The sequence below is a fragment of the Primulina eburnea genome, chromosome 13, assembly GCF_022965805.1.
Source record: "Primulina eburnea isolate SZY01 chromosome 13, ASM2296580v1, whole genome shotgun sequence".
Taxonomy (NCBI): Eukaryota; Viridiplantae; Streptophyta; class Magnoliopsida; order Lamiales; family Gesneriaceae; genus Primulina; species Primulina eburnea.
Window position 1 is genome coordinate 8,817,449 of NC_133113.1, and position 22,267 is coordinate 8,839,715.

A 22,267-nucleotide genomic window follows, 5' to 3' on the forward strand; every position below is an offset into this window, starting at 1 on the left:
TTTGGAAAAATGTGTTGTATTTTAATTTTTTAACATAGCTTTTAAGCCGTCGAACATTTGTTTTGACAAATTATAAGTTACTTGTAATTTTTTCCTAAACAAATTATGAGAGCTTACAAGTTGTTTTAGAAAATATAAGTTTTACCAAACATCTTCTCATTATTAGTACTCGGAGCACATATGTTACATGCGTATAAAATATAAATATTATTTATAATTAAAAGTTATTCTTGTAAATTTGAAGTTAATTCTAAATTTTGCTTTTTAATAGAGAGATTTTCTTAAATAATCTTTACAAAATTATTATAATCAATTTTAGTCTTCAGTTAAATTAATTAACAAAATAATCTTTGTATCATATCAAATTACGAACATATCTCCTATCCTTTAAACACTATTCATCATCAATTTTTTTCATCTCAAACTCAGTATTTTATTATCTCATTTATTCAATGCGTAAAGAGGCGGCCGTGAAGCACATCAATTCTATTTCTTTAAACAAGTATAAATTTCCTTTTTTCCCACTATTTTTATTCAAAAAAATTGATTTTATATGGATATTACCGTGTGCGTAGGTATATGCTATGACAAACTCATTTTGTTACCAATTTTTTTTTATGTCAAATCATTAGAATATATTGCCTAAAATAATCAATTTTCCTTTAATAAATAAAACAAGACAAATGTTAAATCAACTCTTAAAAACAAAAAATGGAAATTTAAACAAATGAATCACAAAAATGAAAAATGTGTATTCATAGAAAAAAGTATTTTAGGTTTTTTTTAATTATGTAAGAGAATGCAAAATATGTTACAAAGAAAGTCATTTTTAAAATTATGACTTTGAAATGGACTAGAATAATCAATTTCCCAAATAAAATAATAATAATGAGAGAGTTGTTAGGATAATGGAAAGGAGAACGATGGAAATTTCTAGTTTACAATTTACTTTTTCATCTTACTTATTAAATATCTTAGAAAAATGATAAAACTAAATTTAGTCATCCATTACAAGTACCAAATATAGTTTATATACAGGCTTTATATATTTAAATATTAATATTTATGATACAGCGTATTACAAGGGTGACAAGGTTCAAAGAAGACCTGAAGAAGAAACCCATACAGCTTCGATCAACCAAAATCATTAAAAGTAAGAAGACAACTGTACATGATCTAGAGACTAATTCACTCATATGATATAGTGGACGATATGAGTATCAATGAAGTAAAAAGTGTGAGAACTTGGCCTCAGCAGCATAAGAAGTATCAACCCTCATAGGCTCAGAGAATCGTGCAAGAACTCGAGCCTTGTTTCTGTTTCTTCGTCTGCTTTTTATCTGCATCACATCCGAAACAAGGAAATTTAGAAGAGGGTGGCTCCAACACGACCCACGTGTGAACTTTTCTTTGTCATCCAAAGAAAAAAAAACCCCACACACAACGATGTTATAACTAATTGTTCAGACCTTTATCTACAGTAATGGCTCAAGATTTAAAGACGAGCCAGGCCAAAGCATCTTACATAAAACAAATGGAAGTAGACAGCGAAGTTCACAGTGCTGAAATTAAGATTGCAACTGAATATTTAATTATCACGTTGTTATACTGCCTCTCATTAGTGACTGGATAGATGAGTTTTGGAGGTTGAATAGTACTTGGATATCAGATAATTCAGTAAAAGGCGCAGAATCAACAATCTGAAACGAAATTTGTACTGCATGACAAATCACTAAAATGTATTTAGTGTCGCAAGAATGGCCTGACATACCTATTTTTCGCTTAACAACAGGAAGCTGTACAACCACATGCATAGTAATAACTCCTCCAGAAAGCTCACCAACTTGTGCTACTCTAGACTGAGCCAGTGTCTTTCCATTCTCCAAAAATTTTCCAGCATGTATTAATTTCATGTCATTCACTGACTTTGGTACGATAGATTTATCTATGAATGCAGAAGGTTGGAAATTGATCAAAAATCATGAAAGTTCTAAAATATTAAACGAATATTATATATTAACTTCAACAGTGCAGTCAGCAGGAAAACCAGAATACGCCAGCTAGAAATTCGATCGATAAGCAAATGGAGATATTGACACTGTTTTACTTTTAACCATTCACTATCCATCTATTTCCAGAGGAATATTTAATCTCTAGCAGATAAAACATTTTGCCCAACAATCAATTCAGGCACAATCTTACTTGATGCATAGTATTGCATACCAAAACGAAGAATTAAATCCTGATCATTCAACATAATTAATGCTGCAAAACCATAACAATTAAACATTTAGCTTTATAAGAATAAATAAAAACAAATAATGCCCTTGAATGAAACACTAATCAACAACTCACGTAAATTGTTGGAATTGAGAAACAGTAACACAATTTATGATTGTAAGCAATGATTAGTCACTACCACATTCTAATAATGATCATGTTTATAAAGTTAAAAAGTATATGCGTGCGTGCGTGCGTGCGTTCGTATGGAGGCTGAAGGACAACCTCGAGGCCACTGAGACAGAAGTCTCTGTTTAAGAGTAGCAGCAGTAATGGAATCTGAGTAGGTTCCATGACCAATATCCGTCCCGTCAAAAATTCGGAACTTAAGTTCAAACCGCTTATCTGCTTTAACCATGGTATCCCTCTAGTATATTCGATCGGTAAGTCCGAGAGAGAGAGGATTAGATGCACCGCAATTCACCTGCCCAATAATAATTTCAGACTCATTGAGTAACCATCAACATCTCTCAAATAAAATCACGATAAATAAGTGGCAGATATTTTGGACATGTAATGATATCAAATGATTATACATACAAAATATATAAATTAAAATTTTCAATCCTTTACCAATACGCAAAGAACTTCAAGAGAATGCGATGAAACAGTACACTTAAATCACTGCCAAGCAAACCGAGTAACCATTTTATACTATCCAACAGACTCTCCTATCACAGAAAACCTTGAAGAAGCCTCTGTATCATACATTATTTATTTCTGCACAGAATATCTCCAAAGTAAACTTCGTCCGTATTCAAAATTAATTAGAGTACATGGATTGAGGAAAAGAAAAAACATACACAAACAAATTTCATGGCATTAGATCTTTGAAGAATATATAATTCCGAGCTCTTTAACACAATTTGGTACTAGTACACCCTCTTTTGAATGACAATGTTTCTGGAGTCATTTTACTAGTAAAAATCAAAGGCCGAGAAAGTGTTTGGGTAAAAAATAATAGAATCAGCTTCACTATCACATATGACATTGAATTATTTTTTCCCATTACAGTAGAAAGATCAAAACACTTATTCTTAATATGTATAATCGCTACTTGTAACCCGTGAACCTAAGCACGAAGAATCCACTTTTGTTCCCAAAAAAAAAAAAAGAAACAAAAACTGTCTGATTGCTACAGTCAAGAATGGACAGGGAATTTATACTCACTTAGAGTTCAAGCTTGATATTATACAGGCTATAGACTCTGCAAACTATTTCGCCATACATACTTATAGTTATAGTTAAATAACAGGAATATTCGGAAACATACATTCATTTAGTCAGTAAATGAGTAAAAAGAGAATAGAAGAAATTATAAACCTTTTTCACTCAAATGATATCTCTAGAGACTTCATAGAACCCCCCCAACCAACCAAAATTTTGTCAGCAACTGAAATTAATTAACCAAAATTCAGCTAAAATCCATGTACTCCAATATCTACTACGGCTTCAAATCTATATTCCTTGGACCGACAAATTAAAAGGCAGCACTACAAAAAGCATAGAAAAAGGGATAGCGAAAACACACGTGATCAAGACGCCATTATATGAGAGATCAGCGAGGTTATACCAGATTATTCACTGTTTTCCACTGCCGGAGATCGGTGCCGGTGCTTCGAATAGTCGCCGGATATTAAGAAATCAGAGTCGAGAGAGAAAGACAGGATTCGGCGGTGCTGGACGCCGCTTGTCCGTTAGCTCAATAGTCTTTTTCACACCTCTATTTTTGTTCCATATTTATATATATAATAATGAATTGCAAATGAAAAAATGTGCAAAAATAATAAATTTGATGTATAATATTCGTTATTAAATAATCATTAATTAACAATAAATAATGAATTGCAAATGAAAAATGTACAAAATAATAAAATTTGAATATATAATATTCTTTATTAAATAATCATTAATTAACAATAAATAATGAATTGCAAATGAAAAAATGTACAAAATAATTAAATTTGAATATATAATATTCTTTATTAAATAATCATTAATTAACAGTAAATAATGAATTGCAAATGACAAAATGTACAAAATAATTAAATTTGAATATATGATATAAGTTATTAAATACTCATTTGTTAACAAAATAATCACACACGCTTTTAATTAAACTTTATTTATACGTATCACCAACAATAAAATTTCATTTATTGCAAATTAGTTGATGTTAACTATATGATAACTTTTCCTTATTGTAAGTTTGTAAAAAAGAAATACTTAATAATAATAATAATAATAATAATAATAATAATAATTTTTATGTCAAACATCTTACAAATAATATTACCTTTTTAAAGACCAAATTTTCATAATGGAAACCCCACTCCACAAACTGTCTATTTTTTTTTTTTTTGGGATGATGCTAAAAATACATCCAATATTTCATGTATCGATATTTACATAATTTATATCGTGAGATTTTTTTATTCAATATATCACCTAATTTTGATAAATTCAATTTTTATATCGATTTCTTTATGATGTAGTATCCCTCATTTAATTCTCTAGCATGCCATGCCACTAACTTGTTTGATATATATATATATATATATATATATATATATATATATATATATATATATATATATATATATATATATATATATATATATCCAACGTTTATTTCTATCATTTATTCCAACATCGAATAATTATACTATAAAGGTAAAAATATTTCTCTTATGATAAACTGTGAGACTCAATTATTACAATTATAATTAATCATCAAATAATATTGATTTAATTTAAATCTGCACTGAAAATATTTAAAATACTTAAAAATAGACTTTAGGGAGGTCCTGAAAAAATTTCGACATTTCCTCCCTATAAATAAGATATAGCAAAAACTTTAAATACATGTAAAAGAAAAATAGCTCAAGAACGATGCTGCGATATTCATAAACAATAACACGCATGTGTCGACTAGGCACAATTTAACAATTCACAAACAGCAATTCAAATATACCCGACAAGGCTCACAACAATATAAAATAAATCCCAATGCAGCATAACAACACAAATCACCATACAAATACACGAGATATCTCCCCGACCAATAGACTCTGATATAAAATTGATCACATTCCAAAATAATAAAAGTGGACTAATTGGGAGACTCCAACTCTGACAACCGAGAAATCTTATCTCCAACTATGAACAAGATTAGTATCCTTAGTACATCGACGATGTCGGGTCGCCGATCAGAGTTATAATGAGTTCACAATTATTTATTCAGTGAATTTGAAATTATTAATTAAATAATAGTACTAGTAATAGTGACAACTAATATGCACAAAATTCTCATATAATATTCTAGAGGAATTTAAAATTAATTAACTATAAGTTAATTTAAAAATTAAATAATGGTTATATCATTTAATTAATGAGTCTATGCATATATTATTTGTACATGTGTATATGAAGATATAAACATGTGTATGTAAAATAAATATATAATAAATTATCAAAATTTGATTAACACGTTATATGATAATAATAAGTTGAGAATTTTATTTAATGAAAAATAAAGAATCTTGGTGGGAGTAAGATCAGGAGTTCTCATGGGAGATGAACTCCTGATGTGATTAGTAATCAATCTCTACAAATATTTCATTGAGAGCCTTATGAAATAAGACTAATTTAGCACACAAAATTTTGCTCCCTCACTTTCCAAATACAATTTTCGATCATCGCCAAGTTTTGGAAGAAAAATTTCACGGCCACTTCCATGCTCATCTGCGGTGATGATGCCTCAACATAAACATTGTTTAGGATATCTAGTGTGATCTATACAAAGAATTTACTCTCCGACCGTGGACTTGATTAGGCGATCAAGAGAAGGGAGATCCGTTCAAAATGATATAAACACACATATCTAATCTAAACACTCTATGAATTTTTAACTCATAGGACACTCAAGGTGCGTTTTGAACGTTGAAACAAAATTTTTAAAACTTCTTTTGACTCTTAGATACGAGAAACAGTGCCTCAACATCGCCACCCTCTGGCAATTCGATCTAAGTGATTTTTTAATTTTTAATGAAAAATAGAAAAACTACGTTGCCTTCAATCGTGCTCCTAATTCAGAGATTGAAGAACGGAGGACGATCTAGTCTATTATTCACAGGGACTTACAAAAAGAATATTTCGCCTCAACATCACCTACCTCTGGCAATTGAATCTAAATATCTATTTTTTTATTTTTAATGAAAATTAGAAAAACAACGTTGCCTTCAATCATGCTCTTAATTCAGAGATTGGAGAACTGAGGATGATCTAGTTGATTATGTGAGAACCCGAATTTCCAGCAATGCAAAATTCCAGCAGAAGCTATTCCAGCAGCAATGCAAAATTCCAGCAGAAGCTAATATTTCAGAAGCTGGTATTTTTCCAGCAGATTGGAATCCAGCAGTAAACAACAGATAAAATCCAGCATCATACAACAGATAAAATCCAGCACCAGCAGCACGAAATTCCAGCAGACAGTTACTAATTCAGCCCATGATTTGTAACTGAAGCATTTAACACGGATTAAAGATTGTTAATGGCATGGCCATTAATTGGGAGGCTAACAGTCAGAATTTTGCCTATATATAACACCGTCAAACCTCTGAATTGGTGTTACACAAATATTGAGTTATCACTTGAAATATTTGAGATAAGAGAGTTCTTATTTTCGGGCAGTAGAAACCAGTAGCGAGAGCAAGCCTATTTCCAGACTTCAACCAAAACTCTCCAGCAAATTACAGTAAGTGGGCTTATGTATAAATATCTTGAAACACGTTTGATGATTTCTGTTTTAAAGCAAAGTATATTCTCGATTTCTGATATCTGGTTTTGAAGCACTGAAACTGAGTGAACTAATGGTAGGAATATATATTCTGAACATTACTGATTACTGATTACTGATTATTGGCCTCACCCCTTAGAGCAGAGAACATATAGGGGACTGATATCAGTTTAGCCATGAAATTCACGAATGCGCTCAGTGCTTACTTGTTAAATCCTGATTACTGAATACCGAATATTGATTTCCGATTACTGATTTTTGAATACTGATTTCTATTCTGAAATAAAGAGTTTCTGTATATTATTGTATTACTGTTTCTGTTGAAAACGATTTCGAAATTGGGAGTTATTCTCGCCCCTGCTTACTGAGTGACAACCATATCACTCACCCACCAAACCCATCTCAGATAAGAACGAGGAAGAAAAGTTATAAGGAGAAGAGCAGATTCAATTCTGGGACTGGTGAAGAAGACCGTTGTTTATCAGTTCTGATTTACATTTTATATTCTGCTGCATATTTTCAGACATTGTATTTCTGGTTTTTCATTTCCGCTGTAAAACGTTATTAGTCGAGTTGTATCAGACATTGAATATTCAGTATTTACGAATAAAAGACTGGTTTCTGAATTCTGTACTTCTGAGGCTTGTTGTTTTCGAATGTAAATTTGAGAGCAATGCCGGTGTCAACCAACCCCCGTCCCGGGGCGTGACATTGAAGTGGTATCAGAGCAAACCTTGTTTCATAATCTGGCGAGGAGGAACTAGAAATAATAAGTTCTTATAGACTTCTGAAATTAAGTTCTGAAAGTTACTAAAAATAAACTACTATAATAGACTACTGAAAATAAGCTACTGTAATAGACTACTGAAATGATAGACTAACTACGTATAGTTAGGAAAATCAGTAGGGCAACAAATCAGAATACAGTAGCATGTCTTAAAAAAAAATTCAGTAGACCCAAAACCAGTAGCCCGAAACCAGAACCAGTAGACGAAATCAGTATATCTGAATGCAGAAGACTGGGTCAGTAGACTCGGAATGCAGCAGACTGGTTCTAACAGTGCTGGAAAGCAGCAGACAATGCTGAAAAAGCAGCAGACTGATTGCAGTAGCATCAGAATTGCATAGATAGTGTATTCCAGCAAGTGCATGCAGTAGACTTTGCAAATGACATAGAAGTTGAGGTGTTTTTCGCGCAAACTTCAAACAACCATAACTTTTGATCTAGGAAGAATTTTTACCATTAAGAGTATGCGTTGGAAAGCTCTCGACGAGGAGAACCTAACCTAGAACCATTCTATCATTCTATCACCGCCGACAAACCCCAAAATCCTTCGTTAAGATAGGGATATCATCATTTTCCGTAAAATTTTCTAGTTTTTCGAAACTTTGAGAAATTTTCATTTCCAAATGGCTTAGTGTTTTTGCACAAAATTTGGTACACTTCATATTCTTGATGTGAAGAATTTTTAGTAAACTTTTCATGTCATTCTGAGACAGAAGATTTTTGAGCTATTTTCCTCTATTGAATGTATAGGCAGTACTGATTTTGTTCATTCAAGTATTGGTCTATAACTTGACCTGTATTTTTTAGATCAATTCTGAACATTCACTCTCATGTTTGGGATGTAGATTATGACTGAGCGGAGTAGCTACATTAAGAGCTTAGAGAAGAAGAAGTGCATATAGATGTAGTGGAAAAAGAACAGTGATAATGGAGAAATGATAAGATGGGCAAGAGTGATATTATGATTATTTGATACGATAAGAAAGAAGTGTAACATTCTTTGGGAATGTACCAAGATAAGTTGAATCATATTGGGGATGTACCTATAAGATATAAGTGTTAGAGTAGGTGCCCGTCGAGCCAAGTGTTGGCCGAGTGTTCACAATGAAACTCTATGTATAAGCAATCTTTATTTTAGTAATATTTGAAATTATTATTTTGGCACATCTTTATCTGTATACCCATGCTAGTTGCATAGATAAAGCTCTTGAATATACAAATAGTAGAAAGAATATGAGATGCTCATATGATGAGTATCATGAAACTCATATTTGTAATACTGTATATTCTAAACGGTTCCTAGTCGATTCAGCCGCCACTAAGAAGGATATAGGCCGCTCGAGTTAGAGACTAGTATCTGCGATGTGAGTACCATGTTTCATTGGTAGGGGACATTGTGATATCCGAACATGCAGATAGGTGCTCCTTGTTGAGTGCACTGAACAACCCTCCATAAAAGGACTTTCCAAGTGGTTCTCACTTATCGAGTGGAAACGTCCTAGTTTATGGTTGTACACCATTAGTCCTTATGACCTGGGACAACATTGAGACTCTATGTGCTAGAATTACACTTTGACTTGTTTACCGACTCTCATGGGGTCATCAGGTGGCAAGGTTGGGTGTTCTATCGAAACACATAGGAGTCGATGCATTGTAGTCGGGGATTCACCGCTTACCTTCGGGTATGGATATTCTATGTGTTATCATGTGTATGTAGGTTGAAATCTCTGGCCAGAGTATGGTGGTAATTATGAAAGGGGTTTCATAGATTACACCATCGATGCAACTACAACATGACACATAGTATCGATTCATGGACAACTCTCGATAAACCAATGGTTGTCGAATCGATCGGGATATATGAGTTGAAGGGACCGTACTGTACGCTAACCATAATAGAATGGTTCTTGCAGGCACTATCATTTGATACCTAGGGAATCATGTAAGCGATGCTGCTAGGCGTTTAACATGATTGGATGGGTACTATCAGACTTGAGTTCTGACGTTCTTGTTATCAAGGTGTTGATAAGTAAGAATGGAGCAATTGGGGTATGCTCATATAAGGATATGTTTAGTCCGAATCACATGGAGATGTGAACCCACGGCTAGTTGTATCAATGAACCATTGAGGGCCACACAAGTACTAGCTTTCTAGATCCCGTTGAGAAGTAAAATAGTTCAATGTGTTGAACGGCTTATAAAGGAGTTTATAAGCGTAAGGAAAATTAGAAGTATGACTTCTATAAAGGAGAAAATTAGTTCAATGTGTTGAACGGATTATAAATGAGTTTATAAGCATAAAGGAAAAATAGAAGTATGACTTCTATGAGAAAAATGTAAATTTGGATTTATGGAAGTGTTCCTAAATTAAAAGTTGGCCAAGTGAATAATGTATTTTAAAATTGTGATTTTCATAAACATTATTATGGACTAAATTAAATTAATTCAAGTGTTGAATTAATTAAACACTAGTGGACCTAGTAGAGTCCAAATAATTAAATTAATTCAAGTGTTGAATTAATTAAATTATATTGAGTCTTGTAGAGCTCAATTTAAATTAATTATTTAACTAGTGGGACTTGGGTAAATTCAAGTAATGTTTAATTAGTCTCAAATATGTTTGAGATAATTAAATTTAGTCCATGGTTTTTATTTTGATAAAAACCATATAATATGCATGCATGGGAGGTGAAAGGTTGTGAGACTACTTTTTGAGTTTTCAAGGCATGGCATGCAACTTTTTGGAACACCTTTTCCCACAACCAAGACTAGTCTCCCTCCCCTTCATTCCTACACTCTCTTGGCCGAAATCCTCTCTTCCTTTCTCCTCCATTTTTTGTTCTTCAATTGTTGAAAAACACTACACTTCTCTTTCAAAAATCCTCATATTTCTCTTTGACACACTATGAATGTCATTTTTGTGTTTTATTGTATTTGTTGCACAAAATCTTGAGGTGGCCGAAATTTTGATACAAAAATTTGATTTTTAAACTTCCGTTGCGCTTCCGGTCACCGTAACCGATCCCCTTTCAAGTGGTATCCGAGCTATGGTTACGTTTTTGTGTAGCAAATACAAGATATTATGTTGAGATCGATTTCTAACCGCATGAGACAACCAAAACAACAAATCGAGGGCCGATTTTTGGGGTGTTTTTGGGCAGCATGTTGCTGCCCATTTCGGGCAGCTCGGGCTGCCCATGGGGCTGCCCGTTTTGGGCAGCAAGGGCAGCCCGAGGGGCTGCCCGAACAGCCCCCTTTCGAAAAATAATGAAAAAATTTTTTTTTGCATGTTGGCCGGAATCCGGCGACGGCGATGACGACTAGGGTTTCCAAAAGTGTTTTGGAATATCAAAGTGTCATGGGCCTTGAGTTGTTGGGCCATTAGATGGCTAACATGTTTGTGAATTTTAAATGGGCCAAAATAATTTTGGTGAAAAATGAGTTTTTGGGCCATTAAGTTTAAAATTACAAAATTTGCAAATATTTTCTCATGAAATAAATAATTTAAGTTGGACTTTAATTATTTATAGTAAATGATGATTTACAAGAAATTTGGTTATAAATAAATTAATTGGAAAGTAGACAAAGGTGTTTGTATACTTTGTTAATTTAGTTTATAATCGTGGCGGTTAGTGATTGGATCAAGATATATAATATTGGATCAATTAATTATTGTGATAATTAATTGATGGTGTGTGATATGTGATATTATGCATGAAGGATGATCAAAAGCCCAAGCCCAATTTGCTAGGTGTATGCTAGGATATTTTGTGTTGAATGATTAAAATAATTATCAATTTATAAAGTGGGCTTGGTTTATGGCCCGTTCCCACCCCATGAGATGTATCCCTATTTTCCATGGATATTTATTTGTAAATATTAGTATAGTGGATGATCAAGATTGTAATATGGTGGCCATGATGATTATGAAGATCGAAGACATGTAAATATTGGAAGCTAATGTAATAGTTGCATTTGCATCCCGTGCATTTACCCTAGGATTGGACCTAGGCCCGTATTTAGCTCACACGGGCCATTAGTATTGGGGCGATTGATCATCCTTGTTTGTTTACTGTTTATAATATATGCATGATATGTTATAAATAATGAGTATGTGCGTTATTATTATGATAATAACAAAGTTGCATGAATCCGGCAAACATACGATCAAACATGGCGAGCTTTTAAAATAAAATTAATGATGAGACCTTTCAAAACTAAAAACCCTCATTTTGAATAAGATTCAAAATTATTATCAAGCCCGATAAGGGGAATTATAAATTTGTTTATAATTTCCTTGTCTTCCATCGACAATGGGTGCATGATGAACGCTACCCGTACTCGGGGCTCGGCTCATATTATTGGGGGAGCTTTGGGTGCCGGAAAGCTGTGACATCCATTGACATGGTGATGTCAACTACGTGGAACTCCCATGATTTCGGCTCATATTATTGAGGGAACTCATGGCGACCGTCCATTAAGGTTCAACATCGATGGGTAAGGCTTGACACGTGAAGATGAACGATGTCATATTATTGGGTCCTAATCAAACGTGAGACAAAAGTTTACGTAGAGGGTTGCATTGTGATGCAATTGGAAACTACCTTTTAGGAATTGTGATTGGCTGATATTATTCGGGATCATAATTCGCTAATTGGACCTTACGTACCTACTGAGGAAAGGAGTTTCCCGTTTTCACTAGAGGGTAGTGAAAGATGTCAAAACAGTGGAAGCAAATATTTATGAAGTAAAAGTCCAAACTTCATATCTTACTAAATATTTTAAAATAGTCATCAACATTTATCTGTTTTTACTTTTCAGTACAAATTGACAATGTCTTCGATTCGCAATCCGATATCCATAATACTCGACAAACACATATTAACTGGACCTAATTACCTCACTTGGCTAAGAAACCTGAAAATCGTCTTGAATTCGGAAAGGGTAGCGTATACACTGACTGAGTCGCCCCCAGTTGAGGCTCCGACTGACTGCAATCCTGAGGAATTGCAGGCTTACAAGGAATGGTGTGACCATGACTTGATAGCTAGGTGTTATATGCTGACTTCTATGAATGATGAGCTGCAGAGGCGTTTTGAGGATGCAAAGAATGCTGCTGACATTCATAAGCACCTCAAAGAGCTCTTTGGTGAGCAGACTCGGCATCTTAGGCATGCTACCGTCAAGGAGCTGATCACTTTGCGCATGCGAGATGGGGCCTCGGTCCATGAGCATGGCTAAAGATGATCGGGCTCGTGGACAAGCTCGTTGGCATGGATCTGATCTTGCCTTCGGAGTTGACCACCGACGTGTTGCTCTTATCGCTGCCTAGCTCATTTGATCCTTTTGTGGTGAACTTCAACATGAACAAGATGGAGCCGACCCTTGAGGAGTTGGTGAATATGCTTGTTACGTTTGAATCAACCATTAAGAAAGAGAAGTTGGTTCTTTATGTGGGTTCTTCATCTGGTACGAAGATTGATCCACATGGGAAGGGAAAGAAGAGTTCTTTCCAACGTCCCAAGAAGAACGTGCCCTTGATGAGGCAATCTCTGAATCCCGTTGTGGCAGCCACACCAGTTAAGGCTGACAAGACTAGTGATGTTTGTCATCACTGCAAGAAGCCTGGACATTGGAGGCGAAATTGCAAGGAATATCTGGCCCAGAAGAGTTCTGGAAACGGTATGTTCTAAATTGAAGTAAACATTTCAATTAACTCTACTTCTTGGGTATTGGATACCAAATGTTGATCACATCTCTATAATGTGTTGCGGGTGATGGGAAGAAGTAGGAAGCTTAGGGAAGGTGTGACCTTCTTGAGGATGGGCAATGGAGCAAGAGTTGCTGCCAAGACCTTAAGAAATGTTTACTTATTGTTGAACAATGATTTTAAGTTAATTTTTATGAGATGTTTTGTTTGTACCTAATTTTGTGAAAAACATTGTTTCCATTTCTATGGTGATAAAAATGGATATTCTTGTTTATTTTGCAAAGGTGTTTGCAACATTTACATGAATGAATGTTTGATTGGTACTTGAGAACTTGAAAACGATCTCTAAAACTTAAAATTAAAAGATATTCTACTAAATGTCCATTCAAAGGCATACACCATATGAGATATGGATGGGTAAGCCTCCTAAGTATTCTTATCTTAGAATATGGGAGCCCCGCTTATGTGAAGCAGGTAGTGGGAGATAAATTGGATAGTCGATCCATTTTATGTTACTTTGTGGGATATCCAAGGAATTCAGTTGGATATCATTTCTATCATCCCCAAGAAACAAAGGTGTTTGTTTCTAGGAATACAACCTCTTTGGAAAAGGAATTTCTATTGGATAGAAGAGGGGAGATGATAGAACTCGAAGAGGTTCGAGAAACACCCACAATTATAGAACCCACACCCGAAGAGCCAAGAGAGGAGATGCAAGCTCCTAAAAGATCCGAGAAAGTCTCAAGACCACCTATGAGGTATGGTCAGCTTTTTGAAGAGGGCCATGATGAGCCTAACCATGGATGTGATCCAAGGACCTTCAAGGAAGCGTTATCTGATGCTGATTCATCCAAATGGCTTGAAGCTATGGAATCTGAGATGAATTCCATGCATCCGAACCAAGTGTGGGATCTTATAGATCCACCTGAGGGAAAGGTTCCCATACGGACTTGGTACGGATGAGAAGGTATTGACCTTCAAGGCGCGATTGGTGGCAAAAGGATATACTCGAAGACAAGGAGTTGACTTTGAGGAAACCTTTTCCCCAGTCGCAATGTTCAAGTCCATAAGGATTTTGCTAGCCATAGCTGCATGGTATGACTATGAGATATGACAGTTGGATGTCAAGACAGCCTTTCTTAATGGGGATATTAAGGAAGAGATTTACATGTCTCAAACTTGGAGGGTTTACATCTATCGGAAGTGAGCATATGGTATGCAAACTTCAAATATCTATTTATGGTCTAAAGCAGACATCTAGGAGTTGGAATCTCAGATTCGATAGTACAATCAAAGAGTTTGGTTTTACTAAGAATCCTGAGGAACCCTGTGTGTATAAGAAGGTCAGTGGGAGTGTTGTGACATTCCTGGTGTTTTATGTTGATGACATTCTAATAATTTGGAATGATGTAGGAATGTTGCAATCAACTAAAAATATGGTTAGCAAGTAAGTTCTCGATACAAGACTTGGGTGAAGCATCTTTTGTATTGGGAATACAGATCTATAGAGATAGATCAAGAAGATTGCTTGGTCTCACCTAGTCCACATACATTGATACCATCGTGAAGCGTTTCTCGATGGATGAGTCCAAGAGAGGACATCTACCAATGTGTCATGGCGTGTCCCTATCCAAGTTTGTCTTTCAAGACTGATGCAGAGATAGTGGCGATGACAAGCATTCCTTATGCATCTGCGATTGGTAGCATCATGTATGGGATGATATCTACACGTCTTGACGTGGCTTTCGCACTAAGTGTAGTGAGTAGATATCAATCGAACCCTGGTCTCTCACTGGAAAGCTGTGAAAGACATCCTCAAGTAGTTGAGAAGGACCAATAAATTGTTCTTGGTCTATGGGGTGGAGAACTAAAATTGGAAGGCTATACCGACTCTAGCTTCCAAAGCGATATCGATGACTCGAAGCCAACCTCTGGGTTTGTATTCATGCTCAATGGTGCTGCTGTCTCTTGGAAGAGTTCCAAGCAAGACAATACTGCAGACTCCAGCACAGAGGCCGAATACATTGCTGCATCAGATGCAGCCAGGGAGGCTGTTTGGATAAGGAATTTTGTCCAAGAGTTGAACGTCATTCCTAATTGAGTTGCTCATATCCCGGTGTTGTGTGACAACACGGGAGCTTTAGCTCAAGCAAAGGAGCCAAGGTCTCATCAGAAGTCCAAACATGTATTGAAAAAGTACAACATCCTCGGAGAGATTGTGGAAAGAGGAAGAAGTGTCTTTTGACATAGTCGGCTCCGCAGATAATGTTGCTGATCCACTAGCTAAGCCTTTACCTGGACCATTATTCGAGATGCATCGCGAATCAATGGGTTTGAAGCATACGGGTAGTTGGCTCTAGTGCAAGTGGGAGATTGTTAGAGTAGGTGCCCGTCGAGCCAAGTGTTGGCCGAATGTTCATAATGAAACTCTATGTATAAGCAATCTTTATTTTAGTAATATTTGAAATTATTATTTTGCCACATCTTTATCTGTATACCCATGCTAGTTGCATAGATAAAGCCCTTGAATATACAAATAGTAAAAAGAATATGAGATGCTCATATGATGAGTATCATGAAACTCATATTTGTAATACTGTATATTCTAAATGGTTCCTAGTCGATTCAGCCGCCACTAAGAAGGATATAGGCCGCTCGAGTTAGAGACTAGTATCTACGATGTGAGTACCATGTTTCATTGGTAGGGGACATTGTGATGTCCGAACATGCAGATAGGTGCTCCTTGTTGAGTGCACTGAACAACCCTCCATAAAAGGACTTTCCAAGTGGTTCTCACTTATCGAGTGGAAACGTCCTAGTTTATGGTTGTACACCATTAGTCCTTATGACCCGGGACAACATTGAGACTCTATGTGCTAGAATTACACTTTGACTTGTTTACCGACTCTCATGGGGTCATCAGGTGGCAAGGTTGGGTGTTCTATCGAAACACATAGGAGTCGATGCATTGTAGTCGGGGATTCACCGCTTACCTTCGGGTATGGATATCCTATGTGTTATCATGTGTATGTAGGTTGAAATCTCTGGCCAGAGTATGGTGGTAATTATGAAAGGGGTTTCATAGATTACACCATCGATACAACTACAACATGACACATAGTATCGATTCATGGACAACTCTCGATAAACCAATGGTTGTCGAATCGATCGGGATATATGAGTTGAAGGGACCGTATTGTACGCTAACCATAATAGAATGGTTCTTGCAGGCACTATCATTTGATACCTAGGGAATCATGTAAGCGATGCTGCTAGGCGTTTAACATGATTGGATGGGTACTATCAGACTTGAGTTCTGACGTTCTTGTTATCAAGGTGTTGATAAGTAAGAATGGAGCAATTGGGGTATGCTCATATAAGGACATGTTTAGTCCGAATCACATGGAGATGTGAACCCACGGCTAGTTGTATCAATGAACCATTGAGGGCCACACAAGTACTAGCTTTCTAGATCCCGTTGAGAAGTAAAATAGTTCAATGTGTTGAACGGCTTATAAAGGAGTTTATAAGCGTAAGGAAAATTAGAAGTATGACTTCTATAAAGGAGAAAATTAGTTCAATGTGTTGAACGGATTATAAATGAGTTTATAAGCGTAAAGGAAAAATAGAAGTATGACTTCTATGAGAAAAATGTAAATTTGGATTTATGGAAGTGTTCCTAAATTAAAAGTTGGCCAAGTGAATAATGTATTTTAAAATTGTGATTTTCATAAACATTATTATGGACTAAATTAAATTAATTCAAGTGTTGAATTAATTAAACACTAGTGGACCTAGTAGAGTCCAAATAATTAAATTAATTCAAGTGTTGAATTAATTAAATTATATTGAGTCTTGTAGAGCTCAATTTAAATTAATTATTTAACTAGTGGGACTTGGGTAAATTCAAGTAATGTTTAATTAGTCTCAAATATGTTTGAGATAATTAAATTTAGTCCATGTTTTTTATTTTGATAAAAACCATATAATATGCATGCATGGGAGGTGAAAGGTTGGGAGACTAATTTTTGAGTTTTCAAGGCATGGCATGCAACTTTTTGGAACACTTTTTCCCACAACCAAGACTAGTCTCCCTCCCCTTCATTCCTACACTCTCTTGGCCGAAATCCTCTCTTCCTTTCTCCTCCATTTTTTGTTCTTCAATTGTTGAAAAACACTACACTTCTCTTTGAAAAATCCTCATATTTTTCTAGTGCAAAATATGAGGGGATCTACCTAGTTGGTGGTGGGCTTAAAAGTTGAGCAAGGAGTGCTCAAAGGAAGCTTGTAGACTTGTCATCCATTGAATAGCTTTGTTGTTTAACAACAAAGTTGGTGCCATTCATCAACCTCAAGAGGTTGATAGGTAAATTTCTAAAACACATTATGAATGTCATTTTTGTGTTTTATTGTATTTGTTGCACAAAATCTTGAGGTGGCCGAAATTTTGATACAAAAATTTGATTTTTAAACTTCCGTTGCGCTTCCGGTCACCGTAACCGATCCCCTTTCAATAAGACTTATATTTTTGAGAATACAACTATTTGATATAAGTTGACTTAAATTTTTGGGAATTTACCTATCGAAGATAAGCTTCTGACTTAAGATGAATTGTTCGACTCGAGGATAATAAATTATGTATGAAATTATGAGATAAGGATTATATAAGCTTCGAAATTCAGATGTAGGAGTTAAATTTTGTGTCAATAATTAATGGTATGTACATTAAATTTGGGATGCTAAGTGAATGACATCCAATGAAACTTGTTGGTGTTAATACATGCTAGAGTCATGGTCTTGATTCAGGAAAGATTTAGTAAAAGAAAAACTGTATGAGGAATTAGTTTCTTCCGTGCAAGGTTCAAATAAATTTTAATTAGGTTATACTTATTGGGACTTGAATCAATCAACTGATAAGGAGTAATATTCTAAAGATTCTATATTGTTTTCAAGAATTGAATTAGTAATCGTGATAAGTCTAAGATAGAATAAAATAAGTATGGATACGCATACATTCAGCGCCGATCTTATACAGTGTACTAGAGGTATTGATTGGTTGGGCAAGAATCATGTAATGGTAGATTTTCGGGGTAAGAATACCAAACCCCAATCCAAGAATAAATCGTACTTCATGGTAAAGATAAAGAACAGAAATCCTTCCTTTCTACTTCTCAGACCTAGAAAGTCTAACTGACTGGCAATGATCAGCGAGGTAAATAACGAAGTTACTCTAAAAATAGAGGATATTTCAGTTATTCAAGGAATTTCCGGATGTATTTTCTGAAGAATTGCCTGGCACGATTCCGGACCGTGAAGTGGAGTTTGAGATCAACTTGATTCCTGGGGCTGCACCGATCTCAAAAGCATCATACAGAATGGCCCCAGCAGAATTAAAGGAACTCAAGGACCAACTCCAAGAATTGTCGGATAAGAAGCAAATCCGACCAAGCGCATCTCCGTGGGGAGCTCATGCCCTATTTGTAAAGAAAAAAGACGGAAGCATGAGATTGTATATTGATTACGGGGAACTGAATAAGATCACAATCAAGAATAAATACCAATTTCCAAGGATAGATGACCTGTTTGACCAACTCAAAGGAGCTTCAGTCTTTTCCAAGCTCGACTTAAGGTCAGGCTACCACCAATTGAAGGTCAAGACAGACGATATTCCAAAGACAGCTTTCAGAACAAGATATGGACACTATGAGTTCATAGTAATGCCATTCGGATTAACCAACGCCAGCAGTGTTCATGGATCTCATGAACAGGGTGTTCAAGCCATTTCTTGACAAGTTTTTTGTGGTATTCATCGACGATATTCTGGTATAATCGTCAATTGAGGAAAACCAGAAAGAACATCTTCGTCTCACCCTTCAGAAGTTGAGAGAAAAGTAACTATACGCCAAGTTCAAGAAATGCGAATTCTGGCGGGAGAGCGTCGCATTCTTGGGACACATAATATCAGCAGCAGGAGTATCGATAGACCCTAAGAAAGTTGAAGCAATCTCAGATTGGCCTAGACCAAAGAATGTGACAGAAATTCAAAGCTTCTTGGGACTAGCAGGCTATTATGAAAATTTGTTGAGGGATCCTCTTCAATAGCTATACCTCTCACCAAACTCACACAGAAGAACTCTAAGTTTCAATGGAGTGAAAAATGTGAGCAAAGCTTCGAGACTTTGAAGAAGAAACTGACCTCCACGCCATTGTTGGTATTACCTATGGAAGGCAAAGACTTCACCATCTACAGTGATGCATCGAAAGGAGGTTTAGGATGTGTACTCATGCAAGAGGGAAGAGTAATTGCATACGCATCGAGGCAGTTGAAGCCGTATGAACAGAATTATCCAACACACGACCTCAAACTAGCTGCAGTGGTATTCGCACTAAAAATTTGGAGACATTATCTTTATGGAGCCAAGTGCGAAATTTTCACGGATCACCAAAGTCTCAAATATTTGTTTACTCAAAAGGAAATAAATATGAGACAAAGACGATGGATCGAACTCATGAAGGATTACGACTTGACGGTAAGCTACCACCCAGGCAAAGCCAACAAGGTAGCAGATGCTCTAAGTCGAAAGAATATGAGCAAGGTGATCCTGACATCACTTTCAGCACAACCATGTCTTCGAGAGACAATCAAGATAATTCAGGATAGAGATTCCACTTTGGTGAAACTAAAAGAGCAAGTTAAAGAAGGGAAATCACCAGAGTTCGAGACGGATAACAAAGGAATCTTGTGGATGAAAGGATGATTGTGCGTACCAGACGTCGATGACCTTCGACAAAAAGTAATGTCTGAGACACATAAGTCGAAGTTTTCAGTCAATCCTGGCAGTACCAAGATGTACAGAGATTTGAATAAAAATTTCTGGTGGAGTGGAATGAAGAAAGACGTGGCAATGTTTGTTTCTAAATGTCACGTGTACCAACAAGTCAAAGCAGAGCATCAGAGACCTGATGGACTTCTTCAACCATTAGAAATCCCGGAATGAAAATTGGAACATATTTCTATGGATTTTGTAGTTGTGTTACCCAAGTCGAGACAAGGTCATGATGGCATCTAAGTAATCGTAGATAGACTCACAAAATCTGCGCATTTCTTACCTGTCCGCATGAACTATAATTTGGACAAGCTAGCCACCTTGTACATGAATGAGATCGTACGACTACATGGAGTTCCAGCTAGCATATTATCAGACAGAAATCCGAGGTTTACATCTCGTTTTTGGAAGAGCTTTCAACAAGCTATGGGGACCAAAGTTACTCTTAGTACAGCATATCACCCTCAAACCAATGGCCAAACAGAGAGGACAATTCAAACTTTAGAAGATATGCTGAGAGCATGTGCTCTAGACTTCAGTGATAATTGGAGCAAACATTTGCCCTTAATTGAGTTCGCATACAATAATAGTTACCACAGCAGTATTGAAATGTCACCATACGAAGCTCTGTATGGATGAAATTGTCGATCACCACTGTATTGGGATGAGGTAGGGGAAAAAGCCATCGTTGGAACCGAAATGATCCAAGAAAAACAGTGGATAAAGTCTCTTTAATAAAGGAGAGATTAAAAGCTGCACAAGATCGACAGAAAAGCTGGGCTGACCTTAAAATGAGACCCGTGGAATTTGAAGTGGGAAAAAAAGGCATATGTGAACGTGTCACCCATGAAGGGTGTAATCTGATTCAATAAGGCTGGGAAACTGAATCCCAGATACGTCGGACCATTTGAAATTCTTGAGAAAGTGGGAACACTTGCTTATAGATTAGCACTTCCACCCGACATGTCAAGAATTCACAATGTATTCCATGTCTCGCAGCTGAGTAGATATATTTCTGATCCAAGTCACATTCTGGAAGCTGGACCACTTCTGGTTGAGAGCAATCTAAATGAAGAACTGAAGTATGAAGAAATTCAGATTCGAATTGTAGATTTCAAAGACCAAGTACTGAGGCGACGAACTATTCCATATGTCAAAGTACAATGGTCCAACCATACCGAAAGAGAAGCAACTTGGGAGTTGGAAGAAAAAATGCGAGCACAATACCCTTATCTCTTTGAAGATCATGTATAGCCAAGTTTCGAGGACGAAACTTCTCATAAGGATGGAGGGATGTGAGAACCCGAATTTCCAGCAATGCAAAATTCCAGCAGAAGCTGGTATTTTTCCAGCAGATTGGAATCCAATAGCAAACAACAGATAAAATCTAGCAGAATACAACAGATAAAATCCAGCAGCAGCAGCACGAAATTCCAGCAGACAGTTACTAATTCAGCCCATGACTTGTAATTGAAGCATTTAAAACGGAATAAATATTGTTAATGGCCATTAATTGAGAGGCTAACAGTCAGAATTTTGCCTATATATAACACCCTCAAACCTCTGAATTGGTGTTACACAAATCTTGAGTTTCACTTGAAATATTTGATATAATAGAGTGCTTATTTTCGGGCAGTAGAAACCAGTAGCGAGAGCAAGCCTATTTCCAGACTTCAACCAAAACTCTCCAGCAAATTACAGTAAGTAGGCTTATGTATAAATATCTTGAAACCCGTTTGATGATTTCTGTTTTAAAGCAAAGTATATTCTCGATTTCTGATATCTGGTTTTGAAGCACTGAAACTGAGTGAACTAATGGTAGGAATATATATTCTGAACATTACTGATTACTGATTACTGGCCTC

At 35.8% G+C, this 22,267-nt stretch overlaps 1 protein-coding gene across 3 annotated transcripts; it reads right to left on the reverse strand.

Moving 5' to 3' along the window:
• Positions 1 to 1,024: 1,024 nt before the first annotated feature.
• On the reverse strand, positions 1,025 to 4,009 carry LOC140810811 (membrane-anchored ubiquitin-fold protein 3-like). 3 transcript variants are annotated; one of them, XM_073168703.1, is made up of 4 exons: positions 3,854 to 4,009; positions 2,506 to 2,704; positions 1,772 to 1,945; positions 1,025 to 1,340 (listed from the first exon to the last, which is right to left on the reverse strand). In XM_073168703.1, the coding sequence occupies exons 2-4, from the start codon at positions 2,636 to 2,638 to the stop codon at positions 1,285 to 1,287; spliced, it is 363 nt and encodes a 120-aa protein (XP_073024804.1). In that variant the 5' UTR covers positions 2,639 to 2,704; positions 3,854 to 4,009; the 3' UTR covers positions 1,025 to 1,284. The 3 variants fall into 3 exon arrangements, with proteins under 3 accessions (XP_073024804.1, XP_073024805.1, XP_073024806.1); XM_073168704.1 differs by having other exon boundaries at positions 3,812 to 4,009; XM_073168705.1 differs by lacking the exon at positions 3,854 to 4,009 and adding an exon at positions 2,895 to 3,264.
• Between the last annotated feature and the right edge of the window lie 18,258 nt (positions 4,010 to 22,267).